The sequence below is a fragment of the Chaetodon auriga genome, chromosome 14 (genome assembly GCF_051107435.1).
Source record: "Chaetodon auriga isolate fChaAug3 chromosome 14, fChaAug3.hap1, whole genome shotgun sequence".
Classification (NCBI taxonomy): Eukaryota; Metazoa; Chordata; class Actinopteri; order Chaetodontiformes; family Chaetodontidae; genus Chaetodon; species Chaetodon auriga.
In genome coordinates this window covers 9,118,954-9,136,541 of record NC_135087.1, presented here as the reverse complement: position 1 = coordinate 9,136,541, position 17,588 = coordinate 9,118,954, and the positions used below count along the sequence as shown (strand labels likewise).

Sequence of the window (17,588 nt, the reverse complement as noted above, 5' to 3'; positions counted from 1 at the left end):
AATGTGCAATTATTGGGCTCTGATTTCAGCCTCAGTTTTACTCCTGTTTGAGTAACATTAGCTGGAAACCACAGTGACCAGCTGTTTTAGAAAATTACTGATTGTTATTTTAAAATGAAACTATATATTTGTGACCTGCTTCTGAATATTTGTCTCTGCGGTTGGGAATGAATGGGATGAGTGCTACAGACAGAGATTTTGGGATATTAGAACATTACTTACACATTGTTGGTTTGGATCCTTTCATCGCAATTTGCGGACAATAGAGGACATTGTGAGTTAGCGCAAACGCGAGACAGAAGATGCTGTTTTTAAATAAAAATTACTTTATTTTTTTAAAATAAATGCATTTTTTACAGTCAGAAAACAGAGCAGCAGGACATGCACCGCTGCTCCCGACACTGGAGGCAAACAAAAACAACATCAGAGAAAATAAACACAGACCAGGCTTGCTTTTCTCTTACCTCTGTTCACTTTTGCTGATTTGTCTCAAACTCCAGGGTCTAAACAATGTGGGTCTCCTTCATACGGACATTATTAAACGGCACACTTCAGCTGTGACAAAACCAGACAAATAAGTGAAGTATTTTAAAAAGGCTAAAGACTGAGCTAAAAACACAAAACTAAGGGCCGCCGATGGACGCTGTGATCCACAAGTGGTAGAAGAGAAAGAGGAAAATCAATATAATGCAAGAAAAAAAGAGCACATTGAGAAGTCATACGTATCTGCATTTAAAAAAAATTATAATATGTACTCGACAAATATCTTAATCAAACCTGGAGTTTGAGACTAGTGTTATCTTCATATATATTCATATATATCTTCATCTGAAAACTCAGTAAGACCACAACATAAGCAGGCACAATTCTGAATACTACACACGTTGACAGATGGCTTCCCCCCTCTTTCCCCAAAAGCAGAAAAAACAACTGTACAATTCTATAAAACGTTTGTGTTTTTACATTAGTTACAAAAAAAAATAATACTTCATTTACTGATCCTTCATACGGAGGACAGAAGAAAAAAAAAAGTTGCATATTCATTCTTCAAACTCGGTGACCTCTTGCTGGTGTGTAATGATAAAACTTAGAATAATAATACTATATGGTGTGAGAAACAGAATGGCAGTAAAGGTGGAACGATGGCGTCATGAGCCCTCCTGTTGCGTAGCGTGCATGAGATTAGCGACGACATGTCCGGGCTTTCAGATCTCTGGATGCAGGAGATTTAGTGACTGTGGTCGCAGCAGCAGCCACAAACAGGCGTGTTTGGCAGAATATGGATGCACCGCATACGCTTTCAAAGTTGGGAAAACAGACCTTCTATAGACTGAATTACTGACTTTTTAAGATGGACATTTTCGCAGAGAGGACAGTTGGAAGAGATTTTCAAACCCGCAGGACACTCATCACACCGTAGTGTGTTTTCACTCACTCTTAGCAGTCTATTACACACAAAACTAAACTCAGGCTCTTCAATGTCACACCTGTCAGCTAATACAATGACTCAGAGGAGACCATCACTCTGGACAAGCTCGGAAACGAAGACGACAGACGTCAAAAGCAAAGGAAATCAACAACAGCTTATTCATAAACAGGACTGTATACTGCAGAAGTGCTTACATGTGACTTCAGAGATGTGACCCTTCATAGAGTGGACAGGATGGACGTGTAGTGACCACTGCTGTTTACAGACGCCCCCTTTTGATTGGACTCCATGATAAAATCCATTTTTTTTAGGATAAATAATTTGATATAATTCGAGGCATCTGTGGCACCACAGCTACAATAAGTTTTAATGACCATTTGATGTCTGTTCCTTTAGTCCAGTTCTAGAAAATAGCGAGAGAAAGAGCGAAGAGCAAAAAAAAGAAGAAGATTCTTTGGGATTAAATCTGCTGTTTGATTGGTTTTAAAGGGTTGTCATGGACGTAAGTTGATGGCCATCAGTCCAGGAGGAGAGGAGGCAGGTGGTCGTCGTAGGAGAACAGAGAAGCTTCCCGGTTCAGGTTTGTGTAAGGCTCAACCACAGGGGTTCAAAAGTTCATCTGGATTGCGCTCACCACAATACTAGTGTTGTAACAAATGACCTTGTCAGCGTTAATGCAAAAAACAAACTAGAACAATAAAAACGGTGTCAGCCGTGGCAATAGCAGTGCTGTTCTGGACTCTTCAGCACAGCTCCAAACAATTAAAAACACTTGAGAAATAGTAGAATGAAATAAACCCCATACGCTGTGGTTCCACCGCCCACCCCACCCCAGCCCAGCCCAGCCACTCCCCTCCTGGCCCCTGACCTACAATCGTTGACCCCTGGAGGTTAGGGGGCAGCTCAGACCCAGCCGCTGGTCAGCTTATAGAACATCTCCTCATCTAGAGACTCGTTCTGGTCCTTGGCACGTGTGGACAGGAAGATGTAGCCACCGATGAACTCGTGGACCACCTTACAGTCCACCTCGGCACAGACGAACGACAGACTGGGCTCGTCTGCGAACTCCACCGTCACCTGAGCCCACGGAGCAAAGACATGAGGCGTGCTTCAGTGAAAACCAGCAACATGTAATCATGTTTCTTGGTGACATGTGACAGACGGTATGATGATCAAAGCTGCAGTTTAGTTATGACTGATGCCCCATGTTTCACAAAATTACTTCTGATAGTGCCCAGAGAACAAAAGTTATGAGAGTCTATTGTAGCCCTTCAACGTGGTTATTCATAGTTTTTTCCTTGTACCTCCACTGAGCAACATTTTGATTATCAAAGCTAAATCAAATGGCTTCCCAGTGTTGTGAAAGGCTCGCTAGTGCTGCAGATTCAAACTGTGCAGCTTTCAGATGCTTTTAGCTGATTGCTTTTAGTTCTTCAATCAGCTTGGGCCGACTAATGATTATTAATTAATCAGCCACTTCTTTTGAAAATTAATTTCTTCTTTTATTCCACAGATCTTCCTTGTCAACACCTGGTGCCTACATTACCCACAATGCCTGGCTGTTGACAGTCTGGTTGGAGATTTTGGTGTGCTATGTAAATAGTGGCTAATGTAGCCTCGAGCTGCTAGCCCCAAGCAGAGATGAGGGGCGGGCTAAAGAGGTCTGGTGAGCTGACTTCTGCTGACTCAAGTGACATCACGATTTCCCATAGCTCAACCCTGAAGCCACAAAAGGCTTCATATAACTTTATTGACATTTACAGTAGTATGACTCATAGTCTGTGGAGTGGAATGTCCCTTTAACCAAGTAATTACATCAGCTCTAGAAACAATAATTTCCATAATTGGAAAAGTTGCAACATTCAAGGAAAATCTATTACACTAAAATAGTCCCACTCAGTGGGTTTCCTACCATCTTGATCTCCCAGTTGACGTTCCACTGTTTCATGTTGCTGAAGCGCCAGGTCTTGATAGCATCTCCAGTGCCAGCATCCATCCGGATCAAACGGTTGTAAGTGATGCCGATCAGCTCCTCCCGCTTCCCACCCTGGAACCTGCAGAGAGGAAGAAGAGAATCCACGGAGTAATGAAAAACGTGGAGATCAAATGACAATATGAGTCCCTGTGAGCTCATAAAACAGAGAGTGGGTGACAGAGATAGAAGTATAAAGACACATCAGCAACTTTTTTCAGCTGTGACAAAACTTACTTGGCAAGGAAATGAGTGATTCCAAACTCAGGCAGGGACTGCCACGCCTGGATGAAGCGCATCTTGGCCTCAATGAGACTCATCTGGGCCACATTCTGGTGTGCTTCGAGGATCCGGGCTGAAATCTGACAAACACACATGTGCGAACATTACACACAGTACTTTGCACGACAAACACTGACACAATCTCAGCTGTAAACAAATGCATCCCGTCACCACATTGAAGCACCCTGATCCACACACACACACACACACACACACACACACACACACACACACACACACACACACAAAGTCAGCCAATAGCCAGAGAGATGTCACAGTAAAAGTCTACAACACACAGCACAAACAAATATAAACCTATGAGGCCCCTGGGAGCCAGACTACGGTTAATGAGCCAAAGGAAGCCTCCAGTCTGTGAGAGCGTGCATGCATGAGTGTATTCCCACCCTGACACTTCACACTTTTTTGGGCTGCAGCCCAACATTTTAACATCTAATTAAAAAGTGGAAGAAGTGTAAGCTGAGGATCCTGACATCTCTCTCTGTATAACTACACATGACCGTTTTCTAAAGGATGTCTAAGAGTGCTTCCTCGAGCCTGCAGGTCACAGCTGGCTTCAGTTCATGTGAGTGCTGCATGAGAATAACAAGAGACTTCTTTGCTGAAAGAAGTAATCCATCACAGAGAACTTCACTTTGCAAACCTCCCACATATTACGTCTGATTAGCATTGCATTCTCGAGCTGCGTTAGGGAAAGAATTGGAATTGATCACTGAGGATGAAGTTGTTCATTTTGTTGCAGTGCAGAAACAACTTATTGTCGCAGCTTCTCATAAGCACCAACACAAAAAAAAATCCAGCAGCCCCCGCTCAACCGTGTAATGATAACCAAAAAGCATAAACAAGCTTTAGTGATGGATCACTTACGTTCAGCATATTTCTAGCCTCTGCTTTTCATATTATACAGACAGAAAAGTAAAAGACATTACCCGAAAACTCATTAAAGCCTCCCTCAATCTAAAAACCTATGGCTTGTTTTGAGAAATGGTGGGAGCATTGTTAAATATATGGAGCTTGTGTTAAATGGGCTAAAACATGCAAAAACACCTGCATGGTACATTTATTTTACTGAATATCCCAGATTGTATATGTCCTATCACTGCTTGTCCCTATTGATGATGTAAAGAAAAATACAAACAACACAGATGCCCAAATGTTGTAGAAACAGAATTATGTATTTGCATATCTTAAGGTATCCTGAAAACATTAGAGCTAATGACAAGTAACCAACAAACTAACAAGAAGGATCTACTCTACTGTGACTATCAGTCTCTATGGCAGGACAGCTGCACTACTGTTGGTTAGGTGAGGCGACCCAGACACAAAGAGTGTTCAGAGTTTGTCAAATCATGCACATACATGTATCTAAGGTTTAAAAGGCACTCAGTGGACACATAGCACAACTTACCAAGTCCCTGATATAGCCTGGCTGAAGATGGGAGGTGGGAATGGGAGAAGGACACAGAGGAATGAAGGAGATGCATACAAGAAGAGAGACAATAAAGATTGGACAAAGAGAACAAGCAAGTAAGATCAATGTCAGGGGAGGAAAGATCCAAAACAACAAAGTAGGAGGCCGTAATTTTAACAAAGAGGGGAGAGGGGCTTTGGATTCAAGAGGTCATGCAGTATTCAGCCACAAGAGGGAGAGAGAGAGCACAGCAGCAGTCAGACACAGTAATTTAAAAGAGAAAAGAGGGAGGTAACGCAACATTTGCATGGTTTCACATCAAGGAAGCGGGCACTGGAGCTGTACATTTCAGGTGCAGATAATGTGTGTTCGTTCTTAACAGGCTTTCACAGTGGGCTATAATAATCACACAGCTTCTCTGTAATTCCCCCTTCATCCACACGATGGCGGTATGTACCAAGCAGCACCAACACGTCAGCATGGCTCCATGCTCCAGGAGTTTTTATTTTTTTACTGCGCCTTGACTGTTTGTTTTCTCTGATGTGGATGTATAGATTTGACAAGAGTCCACACCGATCCCACTAATCTTCCTGTGTGTGTGTCCGCTGGGAGCTGCAGCACGGAAGCCTCCTCGGACCAGTCTCGCAACAGGAAGTCCAGTTTAAGGGAGATGGGGAGGGGTTGCAGTCTGTGAGCTAACGGGCTTTTCCCAGACAGTTTTCCCGCGCAGCATTCCCAGGCACGGCTCATTTCCTGACGCCGCCGCCCACTATGCGAGTGTGTGGGTACGTACACATACTGTACATAATGTCACTACTCTTTCATGTTGTGCCTGAGGGACCCCCTATCAGACTGGGATTGTGAGTGAGACTGGAGCCGGACCAGGAAGAACCACAGCCCCAGACAGACACACTCCCTGCCAGGCTACTACTCCTAAAACGTCTAAGTCCTGCCCACTGTTCAAGCTAGCCTCTATTTCAGGCGTGTATTATGTCACGCAGGGTGTTCTTTCCATTTGTCTTTCTGGGCAGTTCTTCACCATGACATCTGAACAGCTCCACGATTTTAACGAAGATAAAACGACAATGATCATGTTAGCATTTAATAACTACAGCTCCCAAGAGGATTTGATAGCAACTGCATGGTTTATGGGAGCTGTAGTTCTGCAGTGCTAGCAAATGCAATTAAAATGAGCTGATAAAATACCACTGTCCAGCTGAGTCAGAGTCTGTTGTAGAATATGTTAAAGTCTCATATTTCAGTATCACTTTCAGTATCATGCTTCAGCTTTCCAGTAAACTGAAAAATGAAACAAACCTTCTATGGCAAAGAGAACGATATAGAGATCCAAACACTGCTCTGTTTCAGACCAACACACTGACACATTGGACCCACAGGTTGGTTTGGTCTCAACCGAACATCATGGGGTCCGGTCTGTGACCCCTTCTTTGCTTGAACATGGATTGATCACTCCTCAGGTTTGGTGAACAAGATTTTCTATTAGCGATGGTGAATTAGTTTCATGTAACAGACCCCAACTACATTTAAGGGATTTCCTGAGTAATCTAAAATGGGAGAAAGTGAGACATCCAGAGAAAGAGGGAACTGAAACTCTATTCAGTACTTCTGTAATATTGGGTTAATTCTAATTCCAGATTAATCTGTGACAGCAGGTCCACATGAATGAGTAAATCACATGTTCAGGGGAACCACTTCACACTCACATTTTCAGTGTTAAAAGAGTATCAGAGAAATGAAGAACAAGGCTGGTTTGTATTATGGGCCACCAGAAGAACCGACTCAACCGGCTATGCTGACACCTATTAACAGGATCTGAATCTCTCTCTCTCTCTCTCTCTCTCTCTCTCTCTCTCCATCCAGGACATTTCAGGATATGCCTCTGACCACTTCTGAGTCACCACTTACTGTACCAACACCGTCACAACATCCATCCAACCCCCTAGCAACATTCCACTTTTCTACTACAACTTAAACAAAGCCAGATTGAGTGAGTAAGCTATGGGGAGGCAACCCCCCCCCCCCCCAGCCTGTCCCCAACTAACACGGCTATGGCAGCCGTGTACTCAGCTGTTCCACTGTACACACACACCAGCCTGTTGCTTACATGCAAACCTGCTGGACACATTGGAGACTTCTTCTGACTCTTGCAAGAAAGTTAATTCATCCTGAGTGCTTAAATTGTACACCTGGCTTTTAAGATGTTTGCTGATGATGTGCTTCTGTTGCTCCATAATGCTGTTTAGACAAACGCGTTCTGATTTCTTGCCAGTGCTCCCAGATTAACTGACAAATTCAGCGACTGAGATCTCCACTCTTTTGTCTACAAGCATAAAAGCCGAGAGGAGAGGAAGTATCCACGACAGTCTGACATGAGCAACATCACTGTACGCATGTTGAGCGGTTTGGACGTCTGCTGTCCTGGTTTCCCCTCGAACAGAGAAGGGTGTTGGGGGAGGAATGGAGGGGAGAGGAAGAGAGTGAAGGAGGGGGAGTAGAGGAAGGCTACATTCCAATGCAAGACAAGCCTGATGCCAGGAGGCGCCCATCTGGTAAGCATCAGACACTGCTCTGTCTAACTCCACAACCAACTCATCAAACAAGTAAACAACCTCCCACAAAACACACATTAGACCAGATAGTTACCTTCCTTATTCTGTCTCTTTGTAACTACACTCTTTACCCTCCATGCTGTAACTACAGCCTACAGAGCCTTCAGAGGTAGTATTTTAAGCTCCAAACAGAAAGACAGCCTGCAGGGCTTACCTGCTTGTTCTTATACTTCTTCAGATAGCGTGGGGACACCAGGCACTCCGGGTTGATATCGGTGGTGATTGGCTCAATGAACTGAGGGTCAGGGTTCATGTGTTGCATCTTGAGGAAGGACAGAATGTTCTGCACCTCCAGGTTGTAAGAGCTGTCTGCCATGGTCTTTCCTTTGGAGGCCAAGCGACACGCAGCCATCCAGTGGGCGTACTGTTTCTCCTGGAAAAGAAAGTCAAACACTGGCATTTAAAAACCTGCCAAAAAGAACAAGAACTGATCGTAAATGGTGCACTAAAACCTACCGTGTCACACCGAAGCCAGATCTCATTCATGCCATCAGCCACGGGGATTAGCAACTTGATGTTGAATTTCTGACCCGAGATGTTAACATCTGGAGTTACCTCACAACCTACACATGGAAGCCAAAGTGAAGAGCGGAAGAAGAGGTCAAAGGTCACACCCATTCTTTAAACGCACCATCAAAAATGGTACTACTTGTAGCATAAAAATAAATAAAGCATTCAAATTCTTGCATGGACATGAAATGACATCTTTTGTGTGCTTGCACCTCTAAGATTCATTTGGTGAGCAGGTGTCCCATGTGCCTCCTCTTTACTCTTGTAACAGGAAATTGTGATATCCTTGAATGTGCACCAATACTGCTTATAGCCCTTCAGTGTCAGTTTCTTGGGTCTAGAAAATACACAACAGACAGAGGGAGACACGTCAGACTTCAGATGGGGAAAAAAAAACCCAACAACAATCACAAAAAAACATTTTCTTCATTAGCGGTCAAGAGGGAGAGTGGGGGAGGGGACATTACAAGTGAGTACAAAGGAGAGAGGGAGAAAGAGAAGGAGAGCCTCTCAAGTGCAAAGTCAGCGAGGTGAATAGGAAACGAGCCAGCACTGGATGTGAGCATTAATGGAAAACCATTAAAGAGGAAATGCCTCTTGATATAATCCCCCACCCCTATGGTTTCTACATTTTATGAGACAACCAGCCCAGGGGCCACCTGCCTGTCAGCAATGGTTTGAAGCCAAAAATGAATATGGTTAAAAAATATGCTTGGTCCAACTGCAATCACTTCCAAAAGCTAAACTGAAAGCTCAGCCTGCAAATGTCCTTTGGCAAACAATGCAGCCTATTACACTGATGCAAACCAGACAACAGCTCTCTCATCTAGCCAGTTTTTATTTCTTGGTAACTTGACAGACTCAGCATCTTTTGGACGAATGCAATCTTTACACGTACTCATGCACAGTTGTTTCTAATAACACTGAAAGTACATGTGGTCTCGTGGGATCAGGTGGCTCTGGATGCATACTTACTTGAAGACTTTGACATAGTCCGCTAGCTCAGGAATAGATGTGATGTCACCCTAGGAGGAAGGGGGAAAGCGATTGTTAGTATAAGCTTGGGAGATTTTAATAGAAAAAAGAATAAGAACATGGTTAAACATAACCGAAACAATGACCTCCGGTTCAACTTGGTACATTTCAATGTCACTGCTCAGTAGAGTCTGCTAAAGACAACACTTCTTATGCAATATCTCAAAGCTCAGTTTCCTCTGATAAGCTGTATAAACCTAACAGGTTCTCAAGGCGGGGCAGCTGAAATAATGGACACACATATTCAACGTAACACGCAGCCTGTGTCGGGTTTGTTTAAGTGTCAAATATCCCACAGCCCCGGCCTTTTGTCAGATGCAGGGCCTCATAAATAACAATGTGAAATTTTGCACTTCCACTGAAACTCATTGTGATTTCCTCTCCCCTGGGTCAGTGTACAGTGTCTATGTGGGTTTCCGCTTCTGTTAAATACCACTGATGAAAGGAGACGTCATCAGAAAACAGGAGAGAAACAAAGGACCAAACACACTGCCAAGCCGCTACGATTGAGAACACAAATTCACATAATAAGTGAATGTGAAGCTGTGGCGCTGTTGGCATACCAGTGTGTTGGACGTCTTCCCTCCCTCCAAAGTAATCTCCAGGTCTGACAGGGCTGCATCCACCTCATCCACCTCCTTCTCGCTGTTATTCATGTGGTTGTCTGAAGACATGATTGACAGCTTGTTGATGTGGTACTGAGGTGAAGAAAGAAAGAAAGAGTTCCAGTTAATTAAATATTTTTGAGCACTGTTAAAACCTACAATCGTCCAGCTACAGAAGGCTTCTATCCGCCAGATTCGTCGAAGCCTTCCAGGTGACAAACAGCCAGTCTCAGACACTGATTAACAAAGTAAGTTAGACATAAACCATTTGCTGGAAAATGTTAGTTGTTCCAAACACCTTTGTCAACAGTTCTGCTGATTTCTATAAAGTTTCTGCTATGTGTGCTACCGGTGCATAAACCCTCCAACTTTGTCTTATAAAAGTGAATTGGTCTGTGATAATTGCCACATAAATACTTTAAAATGTGTTGGAATTTATGTTAGCAAGTGCTGCCAAACACTTGCGCTTACCGATCATGAAACAATGACTTTTATCTCTGAGGGAGATGAGGATGAGGACACTAGTTTCAGGTTGAGACGAGGATGAAGTGCGGGAAATAAGCCGTACATTTTTGGACAATGTGTTCTCAGCATGTCCTTGAACTATTACAGGCTCTGAAAATGATTTTTACTGGTAACATATGTGAGACTGGGCCAATAGGACGAGCTAACAGACGGTGCGTTCTTGTAAAACACCAGCTGATCAGGATGGGGCCATTACTGAAAACCTGGCTGTGTTTTCCTCTTAGTGTGAGTCACAGACACTAAATACAACTTGTTGACAAATGGTATTTATAATGTCAACCTATCAGCAACCCCCCACCAATATATGAATGAACAGCTGTTGAGAGAGTGAGAGATACAGAGGCAGAGTTTGAGACGGACGTGTGAGGCTTTAGCCAGCTAAGGTTACAGAATATGGGACAAAGGGCTCGCCATAACTCCATTCCTCCGCCTCTTCCACTCTGACAGTCTTTTAACAACTGCAACACTGGGGGGCTTATTTCCTGTTTGTGTTTATGAGCAGCTGAGCACATGTGTTTATCTGCTGTGGTACAAAGTACAACCTGTGCCCCTGAGAGCGGTCACTTTCCGCGACTCCCGATTACCTCATTTCTATGTGCTGCCAAAGTAAAATGTCCAGGTGATGCATGCCAACATAAGTCAGCAACATACTGGATGTGGACAATCATCGCTCTTTATTTAGATCCTGTGTATCCACTCTCAACAGTGACACCACCCCTGAGCTCATACTACACCCAGCTGAAACTAGAAGTAGCTACCAAAGCGCTAACAGACAGGTAGTGACAGAGTAGCCACCAGTATAAACGCCCATCTCAGATTAGCATCTCTCTCAGGAACAGTAACCAGAAACCAGTTAAGTGTAATTATAACTGGTCCGATGAAACACACCTAACACCTCAGAGTGTAAGAGGGCTTTTAGAGGAATGTGAGCAGGTCTATGAGGCAGTGTCTCACTGGGGGGTGGGTGGTCCCGACTGAGGCACCGGGTGCTGTGGCCCAAGATGCTCTATAATTACCTCGGGGGTGAGGACAGGGTGGCGTCCTCAGGTCTTGGCACCCACAGTTTATGAGGGTCAGAAATAGAAGGGGTACCACCCCTAGACTATGGGGGCTACCTGAGGGGGCTAAAGGGCGTGACATCTGTATATCACTTCCACTGCTTCCTATTTCTCTTCCCCTTTAAACTTTTCTCAAATGGGAAGACTTGTCTGATGCTGCCAGTGGCTCTGAGGCTCAGGCCAGATCAGCTCCGTATGAGTGGCTGCAGCCGAGAATTACTCAGTCTAATATAGGACTCTACTTTTTTCCAGATTTTGTTTTATTTTTTCCACAAGTGGGTCTGATGGAAGCTGCTCTCATGTTCGGGCAATACTCTTCCTGAACATCTGCCTCGGCACATACAGCCACAAAGTCGTCAATGAACTTGGTCTTGCATCTGACGATGTGGTTGTTCTTCTAAGAGTTTGTTGAAGTGGTGAGCTCTTGCTAGCGCACTGCAGTTCCGTCAGGGAACTTCCTTGACATGAGTCTGTGTGTGTGTGTGTGTGTGTGTGTGTGTGTGTGTGTGTGTGTGTGTGCGAGTGAGTGAGTGACACCAAAACATAGCAGCATAGTTTTTTTCTGTTCATTCAGCTTAGGTGCTGTGCAATGTCTATAATGGCAGGGAAACCCTGAAATGCATCCACATTTGGGCAATTTCCTAAGTTTCCTCTCTTTTATTATTAATTTCCGCCAGTCCATCCGTGCTTTCTCCATCAAGGAAATCATACAAATAAAGGTACAAAATGGTCCAGCATACAAACATGAGAGAATACAACGCCGGGAATTTCAACAGGTTGTTATACATCAAAAAGAACATTTATGAAAATTAGAATATAATGTTTTGTCATCATGTTTTATATCTTTGATGACTCAGTTTCTAGGCCTTCAAAGTGACACTTAGCTCATGTAGTTAAACAGAGTTAAGTGCATTAATGTTATTCAAGTTAATTGCAATTCATTACTCAAGAGATTTTTTGTTCAAAAGTCTAATGACTCCCTTTTTTCTGGGAACTGGGTCAAAAAAAAAAGGTAAATGATTGAGAATGAAGCACATTGAGAAGCCCAGTGGGAATATGAGTGATAATGCCCCTGTTAACTCATTCTACATCAGTGTACAAAAGGCAAGTTTTAGTATGCATGCTGCAGCAGGACTGGCAGCCATATGGCTCAGATCTGGGCTGGAAGCCCATCCAATTCATTAGCTTGCGGTTGAAAAGGCAATGTGCCCATTGCCCAATGAAAAGAGGACTGCAGGTCTTCAAATTTCAGACTCTGGCAAGACAATGCTGAAACAGGAAAATTGAGAGCAGACACACACACACACATTCTCTCCCTCTCTCTCTCTTTACCTGCAGGGCAGCAAACATCATCATTTCCTCCTCCGTGCACTCAATTTCCTCCAGCAGGATGGCCCACTTGGACTGTTCATAGAGCTGGTTCACTCGGATGGCATCATACTGTGGAGAGGATTGCCAGATGTTAACATGCAAACAAACAGCAGATTCACACAGACGTATGCTCTCTGGTACACACAGGATACAACTAGATTTGAGTGAAAGGCTGACTACATGTCTTATGTGGTCAATAGCATCATGACCTCCAGATAAAATGAAAAGTTGCTTTCTGGCACACCGGATTCTCAACAAATGTCGTCTGGGACTACATTTGCAAGGGGAAAGAGTATTGCTTTGAATATGGGACGTACCTTTGGGTTGAGGTCAAAGAAACTGTGGTATTTGAACCTCAGCAGCAGCACCTCATTTTCCTTTACATCCTGCTCCATCAGAGACCGGGATGAGTCCAACCACCTGTACACAGACAATGAATATGACGTCTTCAGAAGCAATCTCTTTGCAGCCGCTTAGCTTGCTACAACCACAACATAGAACTTGTGACTATGAGCAATCAATTCATCTCACCCCTGGTTGATTTTGGCTTTATCCAGAAGGGACTGGGGCTTGTAAAGTTTGACCAGGATGTCTGGTGAGGAGATTGGCTGGCTGACCGCGAGGATGCTGGGATTGCCCTCAGAGAGGGGACTGTCCCCAAACCAGGCAGAGGTGGGTGACAGCGGGCTGCCGTCTCTGGAGTCATAGGTCGGGGTCATAGTCTTGCTGTACAAGCCTGGACTGGAGTAGATGCTCCCTGAAAACAAACAACCACCAGTTAGTCCCTTATAGAGCAATGAGGTCCAAGAGGAAAAGTATCATATGAATTTAAGGAGCAATATAGCTTACATAATTTTTTATATATGTTGTCTCACAGTGACACACGTCAAATCTAATGCTCCCATTTCAAAGCATTGACAAATATTATACATCAACAAAAACAGTGTCAGGAGAAAAAGGGGCGAACACTTTTCAAAAAGCACACACACTTGCAGCCTAGCCAGGCCAGCTAGCGGTCAACAACACCACGTGACTACCAGCCCACACTTTGCAGATGAGTGGCTTCAACAATGTCCTCCCGCTGATGCCGAGACTGATGTGGATCAGCATGCAGATGTTGCAGAACATGATTAAGGTCACCCACTTATTCACAGTCAAAAAACCTGCAGGAATGCACTGCACACAGCAAACTACTGCACAATTCACCACAGAGAGGAGAGAGGGAGCGCTAAGATATGGGAGGAGGATTATCACAAAAACATGCACCTTTGGAAAAAACTGCCGCATAATTTTTAAACCAAATATTGATTGAATAAGGGGGTCTAAATAATTTAAATGTTAATATATCTGTATATTTTCCTTTGGTTTTTCCATTAGTTATTGAATTAGTCTGAATCGTGGTGGCAAACATAAGCAAGCCACCGAAGTGAGGCTGTTTGCATTTCCTGTTGGCTGGCCTTGTGGGAGTATTTCTGGCCCCATACACCCCCATTCCCTCTCTCCCTCTGTAGGGCCTAGGTCAAGAAGCAACACTGGCTAAACCACTAAATCCCTTCTGAAATCAGGAAGTTGGCTTGGTTTGTGTTTGTGAGTGCGCACGTGTGTGTTTGTGTTTGCGAGCTGAGGTCATGAGAACAGGGTGCAGCCTATGGCCACCCATCCCCTTGTGGGGGAGGGTGCTATTCAGTGGTTCTTTCAAGGTTTTTCCCTGATGCTCAGTTCATCAGGTCAGGGAGAGTACTCCCATCTCCCATAGGGTCTCTTGAGGAATCCCAAATATCCAGAGATTCCGTGTATAAGGAGAAAGCTGGCAGTCCATTAAAAACAACTAGGCCTCCTTCCATGCTGTTTATGGACTCTCCAATACAGGCGAAAAGGCCCAAAGAATGTTAACATTACTTGACTCCCTAATGCTCCCACACTGGGGATTCATAGAGGGCTTAGATGGATGGAGCTGGACCACCATGGGCTGTTAAGACTAGAAGTAAACCATGCGCGGGTTGTCAATAAATGAAAATGTTTCTTGTGGATTTGATTGTTGTGGAATGTACAACCCTGACTCCAAAAAAAGCGGGGACGCTGTGCAAAACCTAAATAAAAACAGAATACGATCATTCGCAAACAAACTGTGTTTACTGACAGCAGTTTTATGAAGTGCTCCAGAGTCCATGTGGCAATATCCTTTATACAATCAGTGGTGAACCTCACTCCATTCTCGCTTGTGAATGACTGATGCCCCTTTCACACCCAATCATGATACTATCACCTGTTACCAATGAACCTGTTTACCTGTGGAATGTTCCAAACAGGTGTTTTTGGAGCATTCCACATCTTTCCCAGTCTTTAGTTGCTCCTGTCCCAACTTGTTTTAAAGGTGTTGCGAGCATCAAACTCAGAATAAGCAAATTATCCCCATCTGTTTTATTTATGTTTTACACAATGTCAATGTTTTTGGAATCAGGGTTGTGTGTAGGATAATGGACAAATAAGAATTACTAGCAAATGCACAAAAACATCTGATGATAATTTACTTATGACCATCTCAGTAACCACCACTTTCACAAAAAATGATCAGCTACCCTGCAAAACAGTCCACAGGCACAGTGAGCAGGCCTGGAGCAGCTGTAAGAAAAAGTGAGCTTGGATCTAATTTCTAATGGGAGGCAAAGCTTTTATCATGTGACCATCCGAATCAGCTGACTTCCTCTGGTGGGGCAGTCAGGTGACTCGGCTGCTGGTCCCAAACGTTACAGATGACATGTGACCTCAACACTCCAGCTGTGGTTGGAAGGGGAGGAGGCGAGGGTGAGGAAGCAGTGCTGAAGAGTAAAGGACAGAGGAAGAGGAAAGCTTACCTTTGACAGGTCCGATGTATATTATCTCAGAGGCTAGGATGAAAAGAGAAAGAGTAAGAGAAAGAAAGACAGGAAAGGAGGTGGAGGGAAGAAGCGGAATGGGAACAAACAACGTCAAGTGGACAGATTTAAGATGCTGAAAACTCTACAAGGACAGGAGGAAACAGAAAAGACAAAAAAGTAGAGAAATACAAGAATGGGGAGATCTGTGGCATTTCCATGGGCAACGCCAACTGCTAGCCTCAAAGTGGATGATGACTCAGTTTACCCTCTTTTGCAGAGGGAGATCACCCTGGAATGACTAGTGAGGTTCTGTCGTTTCCATCCACCCATTCATAGCCATCCAACGCAGCATGACTGATTGAAAACACAGGCAAGGCGTTGGTCAACGTGACCCAGCCCTGCATGTATAAACTGCAGCACAAATAGAAAATACTGGCTGTCTGGGATATGCCATTCTCCACGCTGACAGGAAAGATAATTAGATACAACAGGCACGTCAAGATGCGGTGGGCCCAGAGGGACTCGACGGACCGGCATCATAGCCAACATCAGTCAAAGTCATGACAACAGCTGAGGATTACTAACATGGTTTTTCTAACAAAATGACCAAGTCTGTGTGGCCCTTGACATGACTGTGCAGACAGACAGGGGACACGGAGTTTCCTAACTGGGACACTGAAGGGTAGAGGTTGAGGTTTAGGAAAAGGATTGTCAGTCTTTAAGTAGAAATAATTGGTCACGTACTCCTTATGACTGTGGTGTTCAACATCCTCCCATGTCATTTGCTTCTGAGGTCAATGTAGACCTCACTGAACAGTATACGTACTTTGTGCTATGTGTATCTGAGCTATAAAGAATTTCTTTATTTCTTATTCTCCATTTGTTTGAGCAGCATTGCCAACGACAAACAGGTCAATAAAAAGATAGTGAGGCACAGCCAAAGGGCCCTGTAAAGCTAAGCTAACTGGGAGAATTAATGCTGCAACTATTCACTATCTTCAGTATTGATGAATGAATTAATGACTTGGCCAATAAAATGTCAGAAAAGTGTTAAAAGTCAGACGTGTTCTCTTCAAATGTCTTGTTTCGACTGAGCAACAATCCTAAATCTGAAGATATTCCGTTTACCATAATAGGAGAGTAAGAAAAAAAAAGTACGAAAATCAGATAAAATTCACATTTGAGAAAATGTATTTCACTGATTTTCTTTGCTCGGTAAAACCATGGTGAGCTGCAATAAGCCCTCCTTTATTTCATCTCCACAGTGGTGTGGAGTGTATAGAAGCAGCTGGCTGCACAAGAGAAGGCTGTGGTTCTGACTGCATCGCTGCCTCTCTGCAAAGCCTTGTGATTCCTATCAGGAGACCTGAGCCAAGAGGTCAGCACTTCTCCACAAGGGACCGAATAATGCCTTACAACTTGGCCATGAAATATACTCTGACTGTAGCATGTGATCTGACAGGGAGGATGCAGGAAGTGTGTGTGCTCACACACACAGGGAGAGTGGTGACAGTAAACAGATTCTGCACATTCCTGCTGAAACTCTGTTTCTCTGCACCACCTAATAGTGTGACCACAGTCGTCCACTGAAAACAAAATGTATCGTAACGTAGCACACGCCTGAAATGTAATGATGCAACTCTGGGTGTGATCACTATGTGCCGTCCATAAAAATGGAAAGCTGAGGTTTTTTGCATTTTCACTCATTTTATTTGGATGTTCGGGAAAGTACTGTAGATGCAAAATCTGCAGCTAGCTTCACAGTGAAGCATGTCAGCAGAGTTTGTTTTTCTGAACTGTGAGATTTATTACAATGATCATTGAGCCCCCTTTCCACTCACATGAGAGTGTACTATATACGTGCACGCTGAGCTGAGTCTAAGG

General features: G+C 43.9%; 1 protein-coding gene across 4 annotated transcripts in view; it reads right to left on the bottom strand.

Annotated features, from left to right (window-relative positions):
* Nucleotides 1-303: 303 nt before the first annotated feature.
* Nucleotides 304-17,588, bottom strand: part of fermt2 (FERM domain containing kindlin 2) — a 40,319-nt gene continuing 23,034 nt past the window's right edge. Inside the window, exons 5-17 of one of the 4 annotated variants that reach the window (XM_076749164.1) lie at nt 15,702-15,734; nt 13,378-13,603; nt 13,164-13,266; nt 12,808-12,915; nt 9,851-9,985; nt 9,228-9,277; nt 8,465-8,589; nt 8,199-8,305; nt 7,897-8,115; nt 5,110-5,130; nt 3,639-3,763; nt 3,342-3,483; nt 304-2,506 (exon numbers count right to left, since the gene is read on the bottom strand). In XM_076749164.1, the coding sequence (XP_076605279.1) occupies nt 2,333-2,506; nt 3,342-3,483; nt 3,639-3,763; nt 5,110-5,130; nt 7,897-8,115; nt 8,199-8,305; nt 8,465-8,589; nt 9,228-9,277; nt 9,851-9,985; nt 12,808-12,915; nt 13,164-13,266; nt 13,378-13,603; nt 15,702-15,734 (1,568 nt within the window). In that variant the 3' untranslated portion in view covers nt 304-2,332. The remainder of the gene's footprint in view (nt 2,507-3,341; nt 3,484-3,638; nt 3,764-5,109; nt 5,131-7,896; nt 8,116-8,198; nt 8,306-8,464; nt 8,590-9,227; nt 9,278-9,850; nt 9,986-12,807; nt 12,916-13,163; nt 13,267-13,377; nt 13,604-15,701; nt 15,735-17,588) is intronic. The other 3 variants (XM_076749166.1, XM_076749165.1, XM_076749167.1) reach the window with 3 other exon arrangements.